Genomic DNA, 18,264 nt, shown 5'->3' on the forward strand with positions numbered 1-18,264 from the left:
TCGTCTTTCTTTTATGTGTGTGTGTGTGTGTGTGTGTGTGTGTGTGTGTATGAGTGTGTTAGTGCAGCAGGAACACAGCCTTGTATGACATTTTGTAGGTTGTGGTTTGAGAAGCACAACCACACCACACATCTCTAAATTTATGCATCCGCCACATGAGTTACACAGTAATTTTATTCAAAACGCTGCTGTGACTTTCCATCAGATAATGTAAAAAAAAAAAATTTTAAATAAATGGATATACTGCAAATTCATAAAATATATATATATTTTTTGTAAAGACTTGTACAAAAAAATGCATATACATAAATAGAATTGTAACATAAAAGTACAAATATAAATATTGATATAAATAAATATTTTAAAAAAATAAACATAAGTGGAATAAAAATATAAAATAACTATCTCTGTCCTCCCTGGTGAAGAGTGATTTTTTTATTCCTCCATGAAGGAACTTAAAAGAGGGGAACTGAGGCTGAGGGGGTATTTGAGGCCACTGCTGATTTGAAACACTCTCCATTTAGCCGCCCACTTCCTGACCACCTGACAGATGGGCTATTGGAGCACAGCCTGTTTCCATGACAGCTCCTTTGGATACAGCTAGCTGAAAACCACGGGACACACAGACAGCCAAATAAAATACAAGGGCCCAAGTGGCTTTTATTGGAGCTTAAGATGTGAATCTGATACAAAAAGGAAACTAACAGTTTGTCTGACTAACAGTTAAGAAGTAAAGGAAGATAATATTGTTGTGTATAAGAACACTTAAATATGCATATCAAAACCAAATCAGACATTAAAAACAAACATAAAAATATTCCCAGTTACATAAATAGACCATTTAGAATGATTCCGTTTAAAAATGTAAAATAGTATAGAAAACTTTATAATTAATAAAAAGTTCCATCCCAGTATGTCAATAAATATATACAAAAGAAATTATACAAAGTGTATCAGTTACATTTAGAATGGTCAAAATGAATCAAAAGCTGTACATTTAATCAGAGACAACATTTTTTAGAAAGGGGAATGCATAATCAGAAGTGAAATATTAATTATAGTTTCAGCATGTGCACTGAGGTCAGTACAATCAAAATAACAGCGGTTTATGGGGCATCATATAATGGTTACTAGGCAACCAAATAAACAATATGTAACACTAATTATTTGATGGTCATAAAAGATACTTGCATGCACTTCCTCTGTGTTTTTGGCTGATATTGATATAAAACTGATATTGTATTGGAACTTTGGTGATCATGAATTACATCAGCACTGATTGCAAATTCAACAAAATCACAGTTCATTTGCTAACAATACAGAATAATGTACTTATAAATCTGTAGTGTTTTGTTAGAATAAAAAAAAGTTTATACCGATTCTCTATGGATCACATTTTGAAAATACCTTCTGATGGATTCATCAGAGGGCCTGTTGTATGGACCTTATTTGTTCATATTAGGAATGACAGACTTTGGGGAAAGTCTGAGGCTGAAAATTGGTAAAATGACCATGTTGAATTTTTGTTGGGGAAAAAAAAAGTTTGTTGTTCCTCTATAATGCACACACATACTGTACACACAGTGCTTGTGACACCGCATCTCATAGAGTTGCTGAGCATGGGACAATATACTGTACTCACTAAATACTGCTCAGGGTTATTAATATCAATACAGTGAAGCATTGCGGATTCCCCAAACCCATTTCACTACATCCTATTCATCCTTTTTAGAGATTAGCATCTCCAGTGCTATGACTTTAAAGAGGAAAACTAATAGTAAATTGTTATTGTGACCTCTTTCAGCATCACAAAACAATTGAGAAGCGATAAAAAGATAGCTTTCTGCTTATACTCAGGTAAAATAGAAAATATGGCTCAAAACCTTCAAGGTATTTGGCACAGACACTTGAGAGAGATATTCTACATTATTTCACTCTCAATTCACAAAGTACTTAAGGCTCATATACTGTTAGATCACCCGAAAACTGTTCATTAGATTATACTAAAAGATGACAGTGAGTTGCTGAGGGATCTAATGTATCCTAATAGAGCAGGAAGACGTGTGTAAAGCAGTCTGTAGGATCTTCAAATCTCTGTCAGTGTGAGCTTAAACATTCCTCCCATTTCCTCAATCTGGATCTGGAAGGTGTCCTCGTTGGTGTAGTGCTTGATGATGTTATCGTCCATGTTTACCAAGATCCTGAAATGAACCAGAGATGGTGGGACACTACGGTTTAGTTTTACCCCTGACTGACTGTGGTTCGGTGATCAAAGGACATGGTTAAATTAGGGCTGTCAATTGAACATGTTAATTTAGTCAAATTATTTACAAAATACATTAATTATATTAAAAATAAAATCTAATAATGATTTTATTTGCAAGAATAATTTGCAAAAATTATGTAAAATATTTTGTAATTATTTTTATATTTTTGATCTCTCCCCAACCAACAGAACAGACTGCCTTAGAATAAATTCATTAGTTAAAATTGTTAAAAGAAAGAAAGAAAGAAATTCAAAAATAACAGATAATCTAAAATATAAATAAAAAATGAATAAATGTTAAACAATAAATCTATAACTAAAAAAATTAAATGATTACAAATTAAATTAAATTAAAATCATTATGTAATGCAAATGATAGCCCCAATAAATGTGATCAATTGACAGTTTAAAGACATTTTTACCCTTTCTTGCATTTCTTGCAGACCTTTCCCATCTTCTCAAGAGGAACATCATATTTCTCTGAAATCTGGTGGAGAGCAAATCCATTAGCAGGAAGTTAAGTCTATTAACATGTTATTGTTAATTACATAGCAGTAAGGACAGCAATGGATCATTTTAAGCAACTAAGCACAATAATTATGAAAGTGTGAAAGTGTGTTTATTTCTTTGCAAGTACACTTTTACTCAATTACACTGTTACGCAATACAAGGTGGACACAATAAAACAAATCCATCTCGAAAAGCGCAGACTGGTCCCTTCCTTAAAGTTATAGTTCAAAGAAGCTATTTTTAACAGCAATTTTAAGACATTTATCAAAGTATCTTCTTTTATGTTCCACAAATGGTGAGTAAATGTGACAACATTTTCATTTTTGAGTGAACTAACCATTTAAAGTAGTAATTCAGTGCGAGTAATGCAACACTATGTAATGATTAAATGGAAAATTTGTAGACCTAAGTAAGTTTTCAAGCCAACTAGTATCAAAGTTCATCTTATTTTGGGATATGAGTGGTTCAGCCTAATGTTTTCCTAGCCCACACTTTCTTATACCTGTCCCAGGAACCTCTATAGCCCTTGCCAACTTTTGTGATTAGATGGATGTGTTTGTGAGCCAGCGTGATTCTCATTATACCCTCCTGCAATGTTTTAATGCAGACAGTCTGTTGACAGTTGATCTCCTGCTACGTAACTCAATGTCCCCAATTAAATCACCCAGCTTCAGACTCTAATTTCAGGGACTTTTCTGCACTGACCACATGTTAATGCATTTATCTGGCCCTGGTATCTTTCTTTTCCTGAATTTCTCTGGGAGGTGCTGTGCTGCATTAGAAATGGAGCTGTGGGTTTGGATGGGATGTATCATTTTTGGGTGGAAGCTTTTTTGGAGAGAGTATTCATGTGTGTTATTGTCTGTTTGTGTGGTGCAAGCGATGCATTACTAAACAAAATTATACTGTTATAATGTTTAGAACATTTCTGTGACCATGTCCTTAAATAACCCTTCACTAAAGGCAGAGAAACTCTATTAGTTAAATTAGATTTATGTGGTTCTTGCCTGCACAAAGCCCACTGCTATTAGTTTTATCATCAGGCAGGGAAAAAGTCAAAGAATTATTGTTTCAAAAAGTGAAATAAATTCTAGGTGATTTGGAGGTTTAAGTTAGCATGTTGCTAAGCTAACAGCACAATAGTCTAATAACCATAAATATACAAAGCACAAACAAATATTTTAATAAAGTAATTTTTTTATCATTTTAATAATTGTTATAATATTTTAGCATTTTAATTTATTATCATTTTAATTAGTATATTTTTAATGACAGTAACGTACGGATACTTTTCGACATCCACTATATTGGATTTCTTTTTTACAGAGCTCATCGCAATGCATTATGGGAATGTTTTATGGTGTGCATATGATTTCAATAGTACAGTGGCCGAGAAGTGCAAAGCAAATCACAATTCTGAAAACAAAATAACAAATTACAAACGCAAATGCAAGTCTAAAAAGCAAAATAACAATTCAGAAAGCACAACAACAATTCAGAAAACATTATAACAAGTCAGAAAACACAATGACAAATTCGAAAACAAAATAACAAGTCAGAAAACACAACGACAAATCAGACAAACCAACGTATACAGGAAGAACCAGCCGAAGAACAGCAGAGTCGTGGTAGAAAGTTCGGAGATGGTATTAAAGTAGTTCAGTTTAAATGTATTAGCCGAAGAACAGCAGAGTCGTGGTAGAAAGTTCGGAGATGGTATTAAAGTAGCTCAGTTTAAATGTATTGTATGAATTGCCCTTACTATGGAATAAAAAATACGGAGTGTGTATTTACATTTAGTTAAAAGTGGTTATAAATCATCAGCTCCAATGGTGCAGATGGATAAGTGTGTGCCTTTGGCCTTTTGACGCGATCGACCCGGGTTCGATCCCGCCTTTTGCCTAACTTTTTTTTTCTCCCTTTAAATCTCGTATCACATCGTAAAGGCATTTATTTTTCAATAAAAATTAAGGAAATAATCAAAAAGTTCGTGGTAGAAAGTTCGGAGATGGTATTAAAGTAGCTCAGTTTAAATGTATTGTATGAATTGCCCTTACTATGGAATAAAAAATACGGAGTGTGTATTTACATTTAGTTAAAAGTGGTTATAAATCATCAGCTCCAATGGTGCAGATGGATAAGTGTGTGCCTTTGGCCTTTTGGCGGGATCGAACCCGGGTCGATCGCGTCAAAAAGCCAAAGGCATGCATTTATCCATCTGCACCACTGGAGCTGATGATTTATAGTCACTTTTAACTAAATGTAAATATACACTCCGTATTTTTTATTCCATAGTAAGGGCAATTCATACAATACATTTAAACTGAGCTACTTTAATACCATCTCAGAACTTTCTACCACGACTCTGCTGTTCTTCGGCTGGTACTTCCTGTATACGTTGATTGACAGATGTCTCGTCCAGTCAGCGGTGAGTAATCCCAAACCAATGGCGCTGTCTCAAACTATACTTACCTCTTCCGGTTGTCTGATTTGTCGTTGTTTTCTGACTTGTTCATTTGTTTTCGGATTTGTCGTTGTGTTTTCTGACTTGTTATTTTGTTTTCGAATTTGTCTGTGTTTTCTGATTTGTTATAATGTTTTCTGAATTGTTGTTGTGCTTTCTGAATTATTTTGTTTTTTAGACTTGCATTTGCGTTTGTAATTTGTTATTTTGTTTTCAGAATTGTGATTTGCTTTGCACTTCTCGGCCACCGTACAATAGAGTTTGATGTCACACATAAGCAAACAATGTAAAAGTCTATTAAGCATAAAAATGCAAATAACACAAATATTTTCATAAATAAACCTGAATTATTATTATTATTTTAGCATCTTGATTTTATTATTATTATTATTATTATTATTATTATTATTGTTGTTGTTAAATAAAAAATATATTTTTAATTACACTATTTTGTGAATAATTTTATTGGATTTATTGGATTTATTGCATTATGGCTTTAGGCGGTGCAATTGATTTCAGTAGAGTTTGATGTTAGCATGTTGTTAATATAATACCATAATAAGCATAAAAACGCAAAGCACTACCAAATATTTTAGTAAATAAATCTGAATTATTATTATTATTATTACATTTTAGCTTTTTTTTTTTTAGTTATTTAGACTATTTTGTGGATACTTTTTAACGGCTACTGTATTGGATTTATTTTTTAGACTGAGCTCATGCAATGCATAATGGGAATGTGTGTTCACTGATTCCTAACCCTATATGATCAAAAGTGATAGTGATGCTTGCCTTAGCAAACTGCACTAATAAGATTGAATGTGGACATTTGGGGAAAGATTAGTGAACTCACCGCTTCCACCAGGCCTTTTAGAGTGGGAGTTTTCAGCATGAGAGCATCAAACACTTCCTCTGCCTCCTTGCGCACATACAGCAAAACTGCAAAGGCAGAGAAATGTGGTCAGCTATGGTCACTCATACACAAACTGCAAGCCCAGTTTTCTTGAAACTGAGGTCAGACTTGCAAACCAAAATACACTAGAAAGTAAAGTCCAAGTCATTTGCCAAGGCTTTCATGTGGCAGCTGATTTTATATGCTCTATGCATGCCTTTAATAACCTTGTGTCTCACATGCTGTTCCCTGTAGTTGGGGTTGCTATTCTTGTCTATAAACACCAGTGCCGTCCCCTCCTCCCCATTCACCCAAAAACCCCAGAAGGACTGGGCAGCATCCCAAGCCATTACTGGGAACACTGAGCTACAGCAAGGGAGGTTCAGTGATGTGGACAGTCCAGAGTACACAGATTACACACATTGCATCCTATTCCAAAGCCGATGTGTTGCCTTTGGCAAGAGCAGAGGTTTGGTTAAATCCACACAAACACACACCCACCCACACACGGTTGACCGTGACTGCTATTCAACAGATAAACAAGCAGAGGATGGCCACAGAAAAAAAAAAGTTCAGCAAAAGGCGGGATCGAACCCGGGTCGATCGCGTCAAAAAGCCAAAGGCATGCATTTATCCATCTGCACCACTGGAGCTGATGATTTATAGTCACTTTTAACTAAATGTAAATATACACTCCGTATTTTTTATTCCATAGTAAGGGCAATTCATACAATACATTTAAACTGAGCTACTTTAATACCATCTCAGAACTTTCTACCACGACTCTGCTGTTCTTCGGCTGGTACTTCCTGTATACGTTGATTGATAGATGTCTCGTCCAGTCAGCGGTGAGTAATCCCAAACCAATGGCGCTGTCTCAAACTATACCTACCTCTTCCGGTTTGTCTGATTTGTCGTTGTGTTTTCTGACTTGTTAATTTGTTTTCGGATTTGTCATTGTGTTTTCTGACTTGTTATTTTGTTTTCGAATTTGTCATTGTGTTTTCTGACTTGTTATAATGTTTTCTGAATTGTTGTTGTGCTTTCTGAATTGTTATTTTGTTTCTTAGACTTGCATTTGCGTTTGTAATTTGTTATTTTGTTTTCAGAATTGTGATTTGCTTTGCACTTCTCGGCCACCGTACAATAGAGTTTGATGTCACACATAAGCAAACAATGTAAAAGTCTATTAAGCATAAAAATGCAAATAACACAAATATTTTCATAAATAAACCTGAATTATTATTATTATTTTAGCATCTTGATTTTATTATTATTATTATTATTATTATTATTGTTGTTGTTGTTGTTAAATAAAAAATATATTTTTAATTACACTATTTTGTGAATAATTTTATTGGATTTATTTATTACAATGCATTATGGCTTTAGGCGGTGCAATTGATTTCAGTAGAGTTTGATGTTAGCATGTTGTTAATATAATACCATAATAAGCATAAAAACGCAAAGCACTACCAAATATTTTAGTAAATAAATCTGAATTATTATTATTATTATTACATTTTAGCTTTTTTTTTTTTAGTTATTTAGACTATTTTGTGGATACTTTTTAACGGCTACTGTATTGGATTTATTTTTTAGACTGAGCTCATGCAATGCATAATGGGAATGTGTGTTCACTGATTCCTAACCCTATATGATCAAAAGTGATAGTGATGCTTGCCTTAGCAAACTGCACTAATAAGATTGAATGTGGACATTTGGGGAAAGATTAGTGAACTCACCGCTTCCACCAGGCCTTTTAGAGTGGGAGTTTTCAGCATGAGAGCATCAAACACTTCCTCTGCCTCCTTGCGCACATACAGCAAAACTGCAAAGGCAGAGAAATGTGGTCAGCTATGGTCACTCATGCACAAACTGCAAGCCTAGTTTTCTTGAAACTGAGGTCAGACTTGCAAACCAAAATACACTAGAAAGTAAAGTCCAAGTCATTTGCCAAGGCTTTCATGTGGCAGCTGATTTTATATGCTCTATGCATGCCTTTAATAACCTTGTGTCTCACATGCTGTTCCCTGTAGTTGGGGTTGCTATTCTTGTCTATAAACACCAGTGCCGTCCCCTCCTCCCCATTCACCCAAAAACCCCAGAAGGACTGGGCAGCATCCCAAGCCATTACTGGGAACACTGAGCTACAGCAAGGGAGGTTCAGTGATGTGGACAGTCCAGAGTACACAGATTACACACATTGCATCCTATTCCAAAGCCGATGTGTTGCCTTTGGCAAGAGCAGAGGTTTGGTTAAATCCACACAAACACACACCCACCCACACACGGTTGACCGTGACTGCTATTCAACAGATAAACAAGCAGAGGATGGCCACAGAGAGACAAGGCATCGTGTTGGGAGGGCTAGCAGCCTGCAAATTTCCATTCTTTATTTACTAAATCCCACCGATGTTTGGTTCTGTATCCTTTGTTGAAGTGATCTAAGAAGCAGTGATTGCCACTGAAATGTTGAGACATACTAGTCTATAATTAGGAGCTATCTTGGTACAAACAATAGCTCTGTTCCAAAACCTAGTCAGCTGAATCACTGCCTACTACCCACATAGGCAACTGCCTTCTAAGGCAGCATCCTAACGTCATGGAACCTCATAAGTGAACCGATCTGGAACATTGGGTAGAGTGAATCCGCATGTCACATAAATAGTGCCCCACACACGCAATAAATAATAAAAAAAAAAGTTTGAGATGAGCATTAGTATGTTACTAAGCTACTTAACATTACGGTAAACATAAAATTAATGACATACTGTAGCACACAAAAATACTGGGTAAAATAATCTAAATCAAGAACAATATTTTTTATATTTTAAAAATATATTATTATTATTATTATATTTTTACTATTAATAATAATAATAATAATGGAGAGCTCCAACTACAATTGATTTCAATAAAGTTTGATAATAGCATGTTGCTAAGATAATTAACACTCTAATAAACATTCAAAATGACATAGCACACAAATACTGGGTAAAATAATACAAATTAAATACAATAAAACAATATTTAAAATATTTATTATTAATATTAATAAATATAATAATCTAAATTTAAATATTTTATTTATTATTATTATATTTTTACAACAATTAAATTATTATAGATTTTTTTACTTTTCTAAAAAATATTTTGAATTATACTATTTTATAGATTCTTTTCAGTACTGTATCACGTTGGAATTACTGCAACTACGAGTTTCTGACTTGTAAAAAGCATAGTCCTAGTAGAACTTGTAATTACAACTTGTAAACTCAGAATTTTCTGAGAGCTCTGACTTGTACCATGTGACTGTTTTACCACCTGACTGCTGCAGATTCATCACGAGTTGTCATCACATATTTATTGTAATTACGACATGGCTTGAATGCAGCAGCATATATTTAAAACCAACATTTCTCTCAGAAAGCCTGCCATCTTGATTTTGTTTTTTACTGAGCCTACTGCAGTGCATTATGGGATTGTCTTTTCCAAGAAGGAGAAGTGTCATATTGCCTTAGAGTTACTCAAAAACAACATCTTAAGAGGTATCCTCAATTTTTGGAACAGAGCAAATGTGTTTTGAATTAGGATGTTTTTGTGTGTGGTTACTTACAAGCAACCAAATGGCATTGCACCATAACAGTGCTGACTCTATAGTGCCAACAATACTGAAAAAAACACAAACATATCCCCCAAAATCTGTCTTATCAACAGCAGGGACAAAACAAATGACATACCACCCAGTTCCAGTTAAAACACACCTCTTTTGGGCTCATCCATCCTTGCCAGCTTATTGGGAGGTGATCCAAACTCCTCCTCGGAATAAGGTAATCTCTTCATAGCTGAGCTGAACATGAGGAAAAGAAGGAAGAGAGAGGAGAAGAAGAGAAAGATGCAGCAGATGAGTGTAGTTCTGAGAAAAGCAAATACATTATTATCCATGACACAAACAGCACCTGCACATTTCCTGGAAACACTGTACAGGGAGCAGGGCTTCAGGGCAAAGCTAAAGGCCATTTGCTCTAATAATGCACATTTAAACCCTCCCCCACCTTGAACAAGCATTGCTAACATAAATGAGTACAAAGAAGGCAAAAGACAGAAACTCACCCCTCCTCTGAGTCCTCAGGAGAAAAAGGCTGTAATGAGAAAAGACACAGACACACAAAACAATTAACAGATGAATAATAAAGAATAAGGAGGCATAAAACCAGGGGTCTTTTTCAGGCTAAGGGCCCCATGCATGTTGGATGTCAAAACTCAAATTTTGATGCTTGATTGTTGCACTGAAACATTTCAGTTGGTTCAACTAAAGTGCCAGTGTTAAAAGGTTCACATGATCTGGTGCAAACTGCAATTTTTCAAAGCAGCAAGTCAACATAAAATGTTGAGTTTTGACCTCCCAAATCATTTACTGTATGGTGCATAGAGAAACAGGGCCTCAGTTATATACCGTATAAAATTAAATGTAGTTTTAAAGTGTAAATGTAAGCTTGTTCTAAAATAACATTAGTACATAAAACATGAATATTCATTAAAGTAATCAAAAGTGACAGTAAAGGCTTTAAAAACATTTTTTTTACTACATTTTTACAAAAAAAAAAAATAAATGCTGTTCTTTATAAATTCCTATTTAGAAACTTTCTATAAAGAATCCTGAAAAAATTTATCAGTTTCCATAAATAATATTGATAATGATAATAATACATGTTTGTGAGCACCAAATCAGCATGAGAATGATTTCTGAAGGATCATGTGACACTGGAATAATAAATGCTGCTGAAATCCTGCTTTGCCAACACAGGAATACATTACATTTTAAAATATATTTAAAACATAAGAAAACAGCTGTTTTAAATTGTAATAATATTTCACAATATTCTTTTTTTTCTACATTTTTTCACCTAAATAAATGCAGCCTTGGTGAGCATAAGAGATTTATTATATTAAATACAGGCTATTTACGTACTTTGCCATGAAGCTCACATTGAAAAGTCATTAAAAACATTACATTTTAATTTTACTTGATGTATTTTAATGTAGGAGGAGAATTAAACATTCAGCTGATCTTTAGCTTCTTAAGTACTCCATTTTGTTTGCCACAAAAATCTGTTTGAGATGAAACAATAATTGCCAGGTCCCCTGCAGGTCAGGACCACCACAGACCCCTATTGAAGACCTCTGGGTTAAACCATTAACACATGCTAACACGGTTAACCTACTTGGGATTATTAATGATGTGCTTGTAAATTGAGACCAACTTTTTTTTCTTCTTTTTGCTCTAGGTCCTGCATACTGTAATGTAAACTCATCTCAAAAGACCCCCAGAGCATTAGGCTGACCATTCAGAACAATAGCAAGAACATTTAAATCAACACAGATGCATTGTAAAAGCACATAGAAGCACATTTACATCGATCCACAGCTCTGAACTTGCTTAGTTTGTGTGACACTAGAAAAGTATGGCAAAGTTCACTTTTCTTGTTCTTTTTGTGTGATTGATTTTAGTGAAGAGTAAATAGCCAGAGGGTTTATTTTTGGATCTAGATATACTCTGGGTTTCAAGGTCACACAACTACTGATGATCAAAGGTCATGTTTAAGGACACTGTCTAACATTTGCTCTCCTACAGAATGAGGCTTCATGTGATTTTAGCCATATGGGTGACCAGGTTTTTGAGCCAAAGGTGGCCGGTGAAGTTACAGGAAGGGTTCTACCAAGAAACTGAACTGATTTAAAAATAACTTCCAGGTCTAAGAACCTTACAGTTCAAAGACATTTGAGTCAGTGATGGGTACCACTGATGTTTATGACATTCGGTAACCGAAATGGTATGCTGAACAAAGCTGGCGGGGTAAATTATGCATGTTTTGATTTGTTAAGAAACCGTGCTTGGGCTTACGATGTGATCCCTTGCCAAGAACCCTCTGATAACAGCCAATCCCATGCAATAAATGGCTTTCATAACCTTGAGAAATGACTGTATTCCTTCCAGCTGACTGCATCATTCTGGTCACCATGACCCAACAACAATCTGCTGTTTCTGTGAAATGTTTCAGCAGTCTACACTCACACATGCAATAAAGAGCACTGAAATGATTATGTCAATATGCTTTTACGTACAGCCACTTACATGTGGACGATAATATGGAACTGAAATTATTCTGTTAGGAGGCTTCGTCATAGTGGCACTGACATGTAGGTAATTAATACTTTTTGCAAGAGACCACAAATCAGAATCTTAAACAGATTTTTTTAACACTAAGGGAATTATTTATTTTTAATAGGATTTAATACGAAAAAAAGTATCATGTTGATATTTAATCACTGTTCCTAATTTGATGTAAATAAAAAAAATCATAATAAATGTATAATATATTTTTAGAATATAGATAAACTTATGAATAAATGATATCAGTAACAATAAATTATAATTATATAATTTAAACAGATTCTGGATTGCTAATGCAAAGGTTGCCAAGTTCAGTGCCGGGCAGAAGTAACCCAGAAACTGGAGAGTTACTGAGCTCAAAATCAACCTAAACTATATGATAAGATATGCTCACATGCTGCAAAAATACATTATCGTACATTCTCGTATCTTCGTATCTTATCACCAGTGCTCACATGTAATGTGTCATAACACACACTGCATAATCCACATGTCTAGCAGCTGTATACTTGTAGAGCACAGTACATTTGAGTTTCATAAGCTAACAATGATGGAAATGTTAAAAAGCTGCAAATATCATACTCTTGGCTTTATATGCACTGCACTTATTGACCCCAAATTGTTTCAAAGAGGTCATTTGAAACTTATGATATTTACTGTATATCTGATATTTGAAAATTATTAAACAAGTTTTGCACACAGTGAACTTACATGACGCTGGAAGGTGGAGAAATGAATGTCGGGGATGAAAAGAACAGGCTGCGTCTCGAATTCTATCATTGTCTTGAAGATTGTGATGTCGCTGCGCTTGTGCAGAAGGGGAACCTTGACATCTGGCCCAACTGGGAAAAATGGGGCAAGGATAGAGTGAAAACAAGTCTTACTGGAGCTCTAGTCACACGTTTCTACTATGAAGCACCATCACGTCAGTTAAAAAAAAAAAACTGTGCTTACAGTTTCCCAAAGGAGGGTTGGTGTCAGGGCATTTGCCCTTCCTACGGGACTGTTTCCTCTCCTCATCACGGATCTTGCGCTCTGCACCCTTGTCGCAGAAGACCTTAATCTGGCAGTAAGCGCGGTGGATAGGCTTATTACTGCGGTTGTTGTAGCTGTAGGTGTCGATCTGTATGTTGAGTGGTAGGCCTTTCACTCCCTTCTGAGAGGAGAAGTCTGTGCTCAGACAGTTCACTGAGATGAAGATCTGAGGGAAGAGAGGGAAAAATTAAATGCCATGCAGCCATCATTTGTTACAAAGTGATCCTTGGAAATAAAGAGTATTGTCATTCTCAGTTCAACTTATATTACTTCAGATGCATGAAGAAGAAAAAAAGAAAAGCTAAATGCACACTGAATGAAAATTCTGACTGGTCAAAAATATTATATTAAAAAATATTATTTTCAAAAATATTTCACAAAGTAAAAAATAGTAAATTAGTGCAGTGAATTGAAAGAACAAGCAAGAGAAAACCTCAAAGTGTATTTTTTTAGTCTTAAACTTAATTCACTGTGTGGATAGCATTGCATGTTTTAATTTATAATTATAATTTATGCATTTAGCAGACAAAGCGACTTACAGTGCATTCAGGCTATACATTTTTTACCAGTATGTGTGTTCCCTGGGAATCGAATCCACAACCTTTTGCGCTGCTAACACAATGCTCTACCACTGAGCCACAGGAACACACATGTTTTGAACTTATGAATTCTGTTTTCTGTAAATGCATGAGGTGAAAGGTTCGTAAGAGGTGAACTGGAACACCAGACTGTGATGCCATTATCTGTTTTGTATGTCGCCCCCTTTTGGAAACAGAATAGAATCACAGCACATTATGTTCTTTAAATTTCTGGTTAAATTCCAGCACGTGAAGTGCTGTTCCATCATGGTCTATTTAAACAAAACTTAATAAATTATATAATTAAATAATTTAATTCAAATTGTGTAATTTTAAACATCAAATACTCCATTACTAGTAGTGATGCATTTTTCAGGATACTTTGATAAATAGAAAGTTTAAAAAAAAATGTGCATTTATTTGAAATAGACATTTTTTGTAACAATGTGAAAGTCTTTACTGTAACTTTCGATCGATTTAATGCACCCTCACTGAATAAAAGTATTAATTTCTTTAAAAAAAAAAAAAAATCTTACTGATCCTAAACTTTTGAATGGTTGTGTAGGATATGTACAACTCTTAATCAGCATCTGTTTATTCCTACCAAAGCAAAATTTACTTTAACCTTATTCAATGACAATACAGCATCTTATGTAATAATGGATTATTAACAAAAGGCATAAGACAAAATGATAATAAGAATTACAAACAAATGCACTTTTAACTAATCAAATATTTGCACAAGCATTCACTCAATGCTTGTTATTTCTCAAAAATTCCGCTAGGGAGCGCCACAAATCCATTCCAACCGTCCTTTTCCAACCCTCTTATTAGGGTCTTGACCTTGCTCTCTCTCCACTTTCTGTTTCTCTCGATCTGTACCTCCCAAGCAGACAGAATCCGAACCACGCCCACATGTAACACTGCAAACAGTCGGCACACAGGAGACTGTGCACACGGATGAGTATCCTACAGCGCCAGGCCTATCTTATGATCTGCATCCTAGTTATAGGACAACACTGCTCACTGCAAAATACCCCATTTCAATTTTTAAAAATTGGATTGTTTACTTTAGTGGGACGAATTGGAGAACTATAATTACATGAATACACAACTGTATGTGCAACGACTATTGACAGATGCTTCAACTTAGAAAACAACAGAAAAATCTAAACTAATCAGACTGAGGCAGAGGATTTTAACCAAAATCTGTTTGTCACTTTGTGACGGGTTTAACCTGACTAGTCTCGACGCACTCATCAAACCGGATTCCATTAGCTGTCAGTGCTCACTGCTCCCCCATCAGTGTTTCCTCATTCTTGATGCCATTGTTGGGCGCGTCTCCCCATAAACGCATCAGTTTAGCAGAAAAATAGGGCTGTCAGGCCTAATGAACTAGTCATTTCAGCATTCACAGACATTTCAGTCAGATTACTAGTTTCAGTGAACAACAATTATCTACATCAGTCCAGTATCTTCATCTGACAAAAAAACTGAACTAAAGGTATTGGACAATGTTGGAAAACATCAATGTCCTGCTCAAGTAACTAAACTAAAAATAATCTCAGAAAGCACCTTCTTCACACTTTCTGAGGATCTTTCTTAATGACACTTCTCGGGATACAGCACAGTGTTTGTGTTGCCTGAATAAACTATTTTTTAAAGTAGGGTCTATTTTTAGTGTAAATCTTCATGTTAGTCATACTTTTTTCAGAAAAGGTCATGTCTATTTTAGGATCCTTTATCCGCGTATGAAAAAATACATACCAAGATATTTAACACATGGAAACAAATTAAGAAAAGATGTTTGATATTATTCACCTGTAGCCTAAGCTCTTAACAAATCTAACGCTTTTCAACAGAAAGTCATTTTTCTCTGATCTCTTATTATTTTCTTTAACAGATGTCGAGGCAAATCAAATAAAAGAGCAATAATGTTGTTTATTAATTCAATTTGTTCACTAAAACCAAGCAAACATTAGAAGTGCCCCAAAATGACTTTACCTTTGCTTCCTCGCTGATGTCCCATGTGAATGAAATGGCGTTATATGAAATCTCCTCAATATTGCTGATGGTGTTGAAACTTTCTTTGTAGTCCGCTGTGGGAGACAAGAGAGGCTTGATTAATGAGTGTGGAAAGACAAGTGGATGATTTACATTTTGTAAGAGAACGGATAAATGGGGAATGGAATATTTTGGTTGTATCATAATTTGAAATTGATAACAAAGGCAGAAGTGACTGTCATAGACTAGAACTAACTGTTAATGAGCTTTTTAGATAAAAATCAAGGCTTTTTTTATGTTGTGCTTTACTAATATAATATTGTGACATTAAAGGGATAGTTCACCAAAAAATAAAAATTCAGTAATCATTTACTTAGTTGATGGTAGCCATTGATTTCCATAGTATTTTTCCATACTATGGAAGTGAACAGCAACAGTCAACTGTTTGGTTATTGACATTCCTCAGAATATCTTCTTTTGTGTTCAACATAAGAAAGAAACTCATACAGGTTTGGAACAACACTGAGGGTGAGTAAATGTTGACAGAATTTTCATTTTTGGGTGAACTGTCCCTTTAAGTCTTAAAGGGTATTTCCCCTCAGAAGTCGACTTTCATTGACAGCAAGATAATGTTGTCTACCCTTTCATGCTTTACAGTGCTCATGTTTTATTTGTTGTGTTCATTGTGGAGGTCATTGATGGCTCTGCCCTTGTCCCCACCTGCAGCCCCCCTGCATCCCCTTTGTCTTTATGCCTGTTTGCTATCTGTACTCGTTACTCCACCCTGAACTACACTGGACCCAGAGAAGCAAAGAGACATGAGAGTATGAGTGAGATCAAGGGTGTACTGATCCCCCAACACAAAGACTTCTCACCAATATCAACGCATCGCTGCTTGGCCGTGTGCTGTCTTGAGTGCCAGTATTTCCAGTGCTTGAGTTGGTCATCTCTGGTTTTCTCCTCTCCAAACACTACCATCACAACACTCTGAAAAACAACATGGTGTCACTGGTTTCCATTAATGTACACACACTCTCAAACAAGAGCTCATACATTCAGTGGTCCAAAAAGTATTTACACACTAAAATCTATAGTAATTTCACTGGTAAGTATCTGGACATTTGCAGTAAGCTACATTAACTTCCCTTTTTTGGGGGTTAATTAGTGGGGTTAATGACTTTTAGTGGTTGCAAAGTACATTGTGTAAATAAATGTATTATATAAATATTTGTTGATGTGTTTTTAAATAATGTGTGGATGAAGTGTTCAAAACAGTTTGGGGCAAAAAAAAATATATAAATAAAAATAAATAAATAAAATAAATTTTTTCATACTCCTCTTACCCTGACTTTACAGATGGGGCCATGCAGCAGTTTGCCATTGTCCGTTTCCCTGAGGGTGATGGGATAGAACTGGCCCTTGTTGAGGTATGTCATTGTGCCATCACCAGATTTCTGTCTGAGAGACTTGGAGGCTTCTAATGTGTATTCAAAATTATTACTGTTAACCAAACACAAAAAAAGGGGTCACCACTTAATACATATTTGCACCAGCAGACCAATATTACACCCATGACAATTTCCATATTTGGTATTACAGGGAAGAGGCTGCTTGTCATATTTGTTGTAGGCTGATGTTCATTTACCCATGGGCCATGAGCACCTGTCAGAAGGATGCAACTGTGACCCTATTCAAGCTATTTGCACACACTCAGCAGATAGAATCTGCTAACTCTTAAAAGTTTTTCTCTGAGGTTATGTTTCTAGCAGCAAGCACTCACTTACCCTGACACTGTGTCAAAAGTGGTGTAGTCCTCCTGTGGGATGGGACCCATGCCTAACTGGAGATCCCTTTGGAACGCGAACACCTGTAGTGCACAAAAGAGGGGCAAGAGGGCCTGGCATTAGCGAAAACAAGCACCACATCACCACACATTCAGTCAGTGGGAGAAAGCTGATTGCTAAGCAAAAGAAAAAAAACAAACAGCTCTCCCTGTGTGTGTGCAAGGTTTTTGTGGAGCTATCATTTCTAAGGAAATCCTCCCTCCAGAAAAAAAGCAGGTAGAGAGAGGGAGAGGGAATGAGAGCGGGCAAAAGAGAAAGCGAGAGAGAGAAAAGGCCCTGGCTATTATGTGAGAGGAAAATACTGCACTTTATTGTGTAAGAGAGACAATGGCATAATGACATGCTAGCTGCTATTTTGGCATGTTCAAATAAAAATAGGGAGGGGGCTCAATACAACAATGTCTTTAGAGTCACCAGGTAAATGAAGTATTGTCTGAGGGTGGGAGACAGGAGATGTGTGTGTGTGTGTGTGTTTGTGTGTGTGTGTGTGTGT

At 35.5% G+C, this 18,264-nt stretch overlaps 1 protein-coding gene across 1 annotated transcript in view; it reads right to left on the reverse strand.

Moving 5' to 3' along the window:
- Window positions 1-908: 908 nt before the first annotated feature.
- LOC107674126 (grainyhead-like protein 1 homolog) overlaps window positions 909-18,264 on the reverse strand; it is a 23,257-nt gene continuing 5,901 nt past the window's right edge. Inside the window, exons 5-15 of the mRNA XM_016468024.1 lie at window positions 17,712-17,794; window positions 17,271-17,427; window positions 16,803-16,914; window positions 15,928-16,022; window positions 13,265-13,511; window positions 13,022-13,152; window positions 10,249-10,277; window positions 9,900-9,985; window positions 7,878-7,963; window positions 2,689-2,753; window positions 909-2,201 (exon numbers count right to left, since the gene is read on the reverse strand). Of these exons, the coding sequence (XP_016323510.1) occupies window positions 2,087-2,201; window positions 2,689-2,753; window positions 7,878-7,963; window positions 9,900-9,985; window positions 10,249-10,277; window positions 13,022-13,152; window positions 13,265-13,511; window positions 15,928-16,022; window positions 16,803-16,914; window positions 17,271-17,427; window positions 17,712-17,794 (1,206 nt within the window). The 3' untranslated portion in view covers window positions 909-2,086. The remainder of the gene's footprint in view (window positions 2,202-2,688; window positions 2,754-7,877; window positions 7,964-9,899; window positions 9,986-10,248; window positions 10,278-13,021; window positions 13,153-13,264; window positions 13,512-15,927; window positions 16,023-16,802; window positions 16,915-17,270; window positions 17,428-17,711; window positions 17,795-18,264) is intronic.

The sequence above is a fragment of the Sinocyclocheilus anshuiensis genome, unplaced genomic scaffold (genome assembly GCF_001515605.1).
Source record: "Sinocyclocheilus anshuiensis isolate Anshui unplaced genomic scaffold, SAMN03320099.WGS_v1.1 scaffold544, whole genome shotgun sequence".
NCBI classification, from domain to species: domain Eukaryota; kingdom Metazoa; phylum Chordata; class Actinopteri; order Cypriniformes; family Cyprinidae; genus Sinocyclocheilus; species Sinocyclocheilus anshuiensis.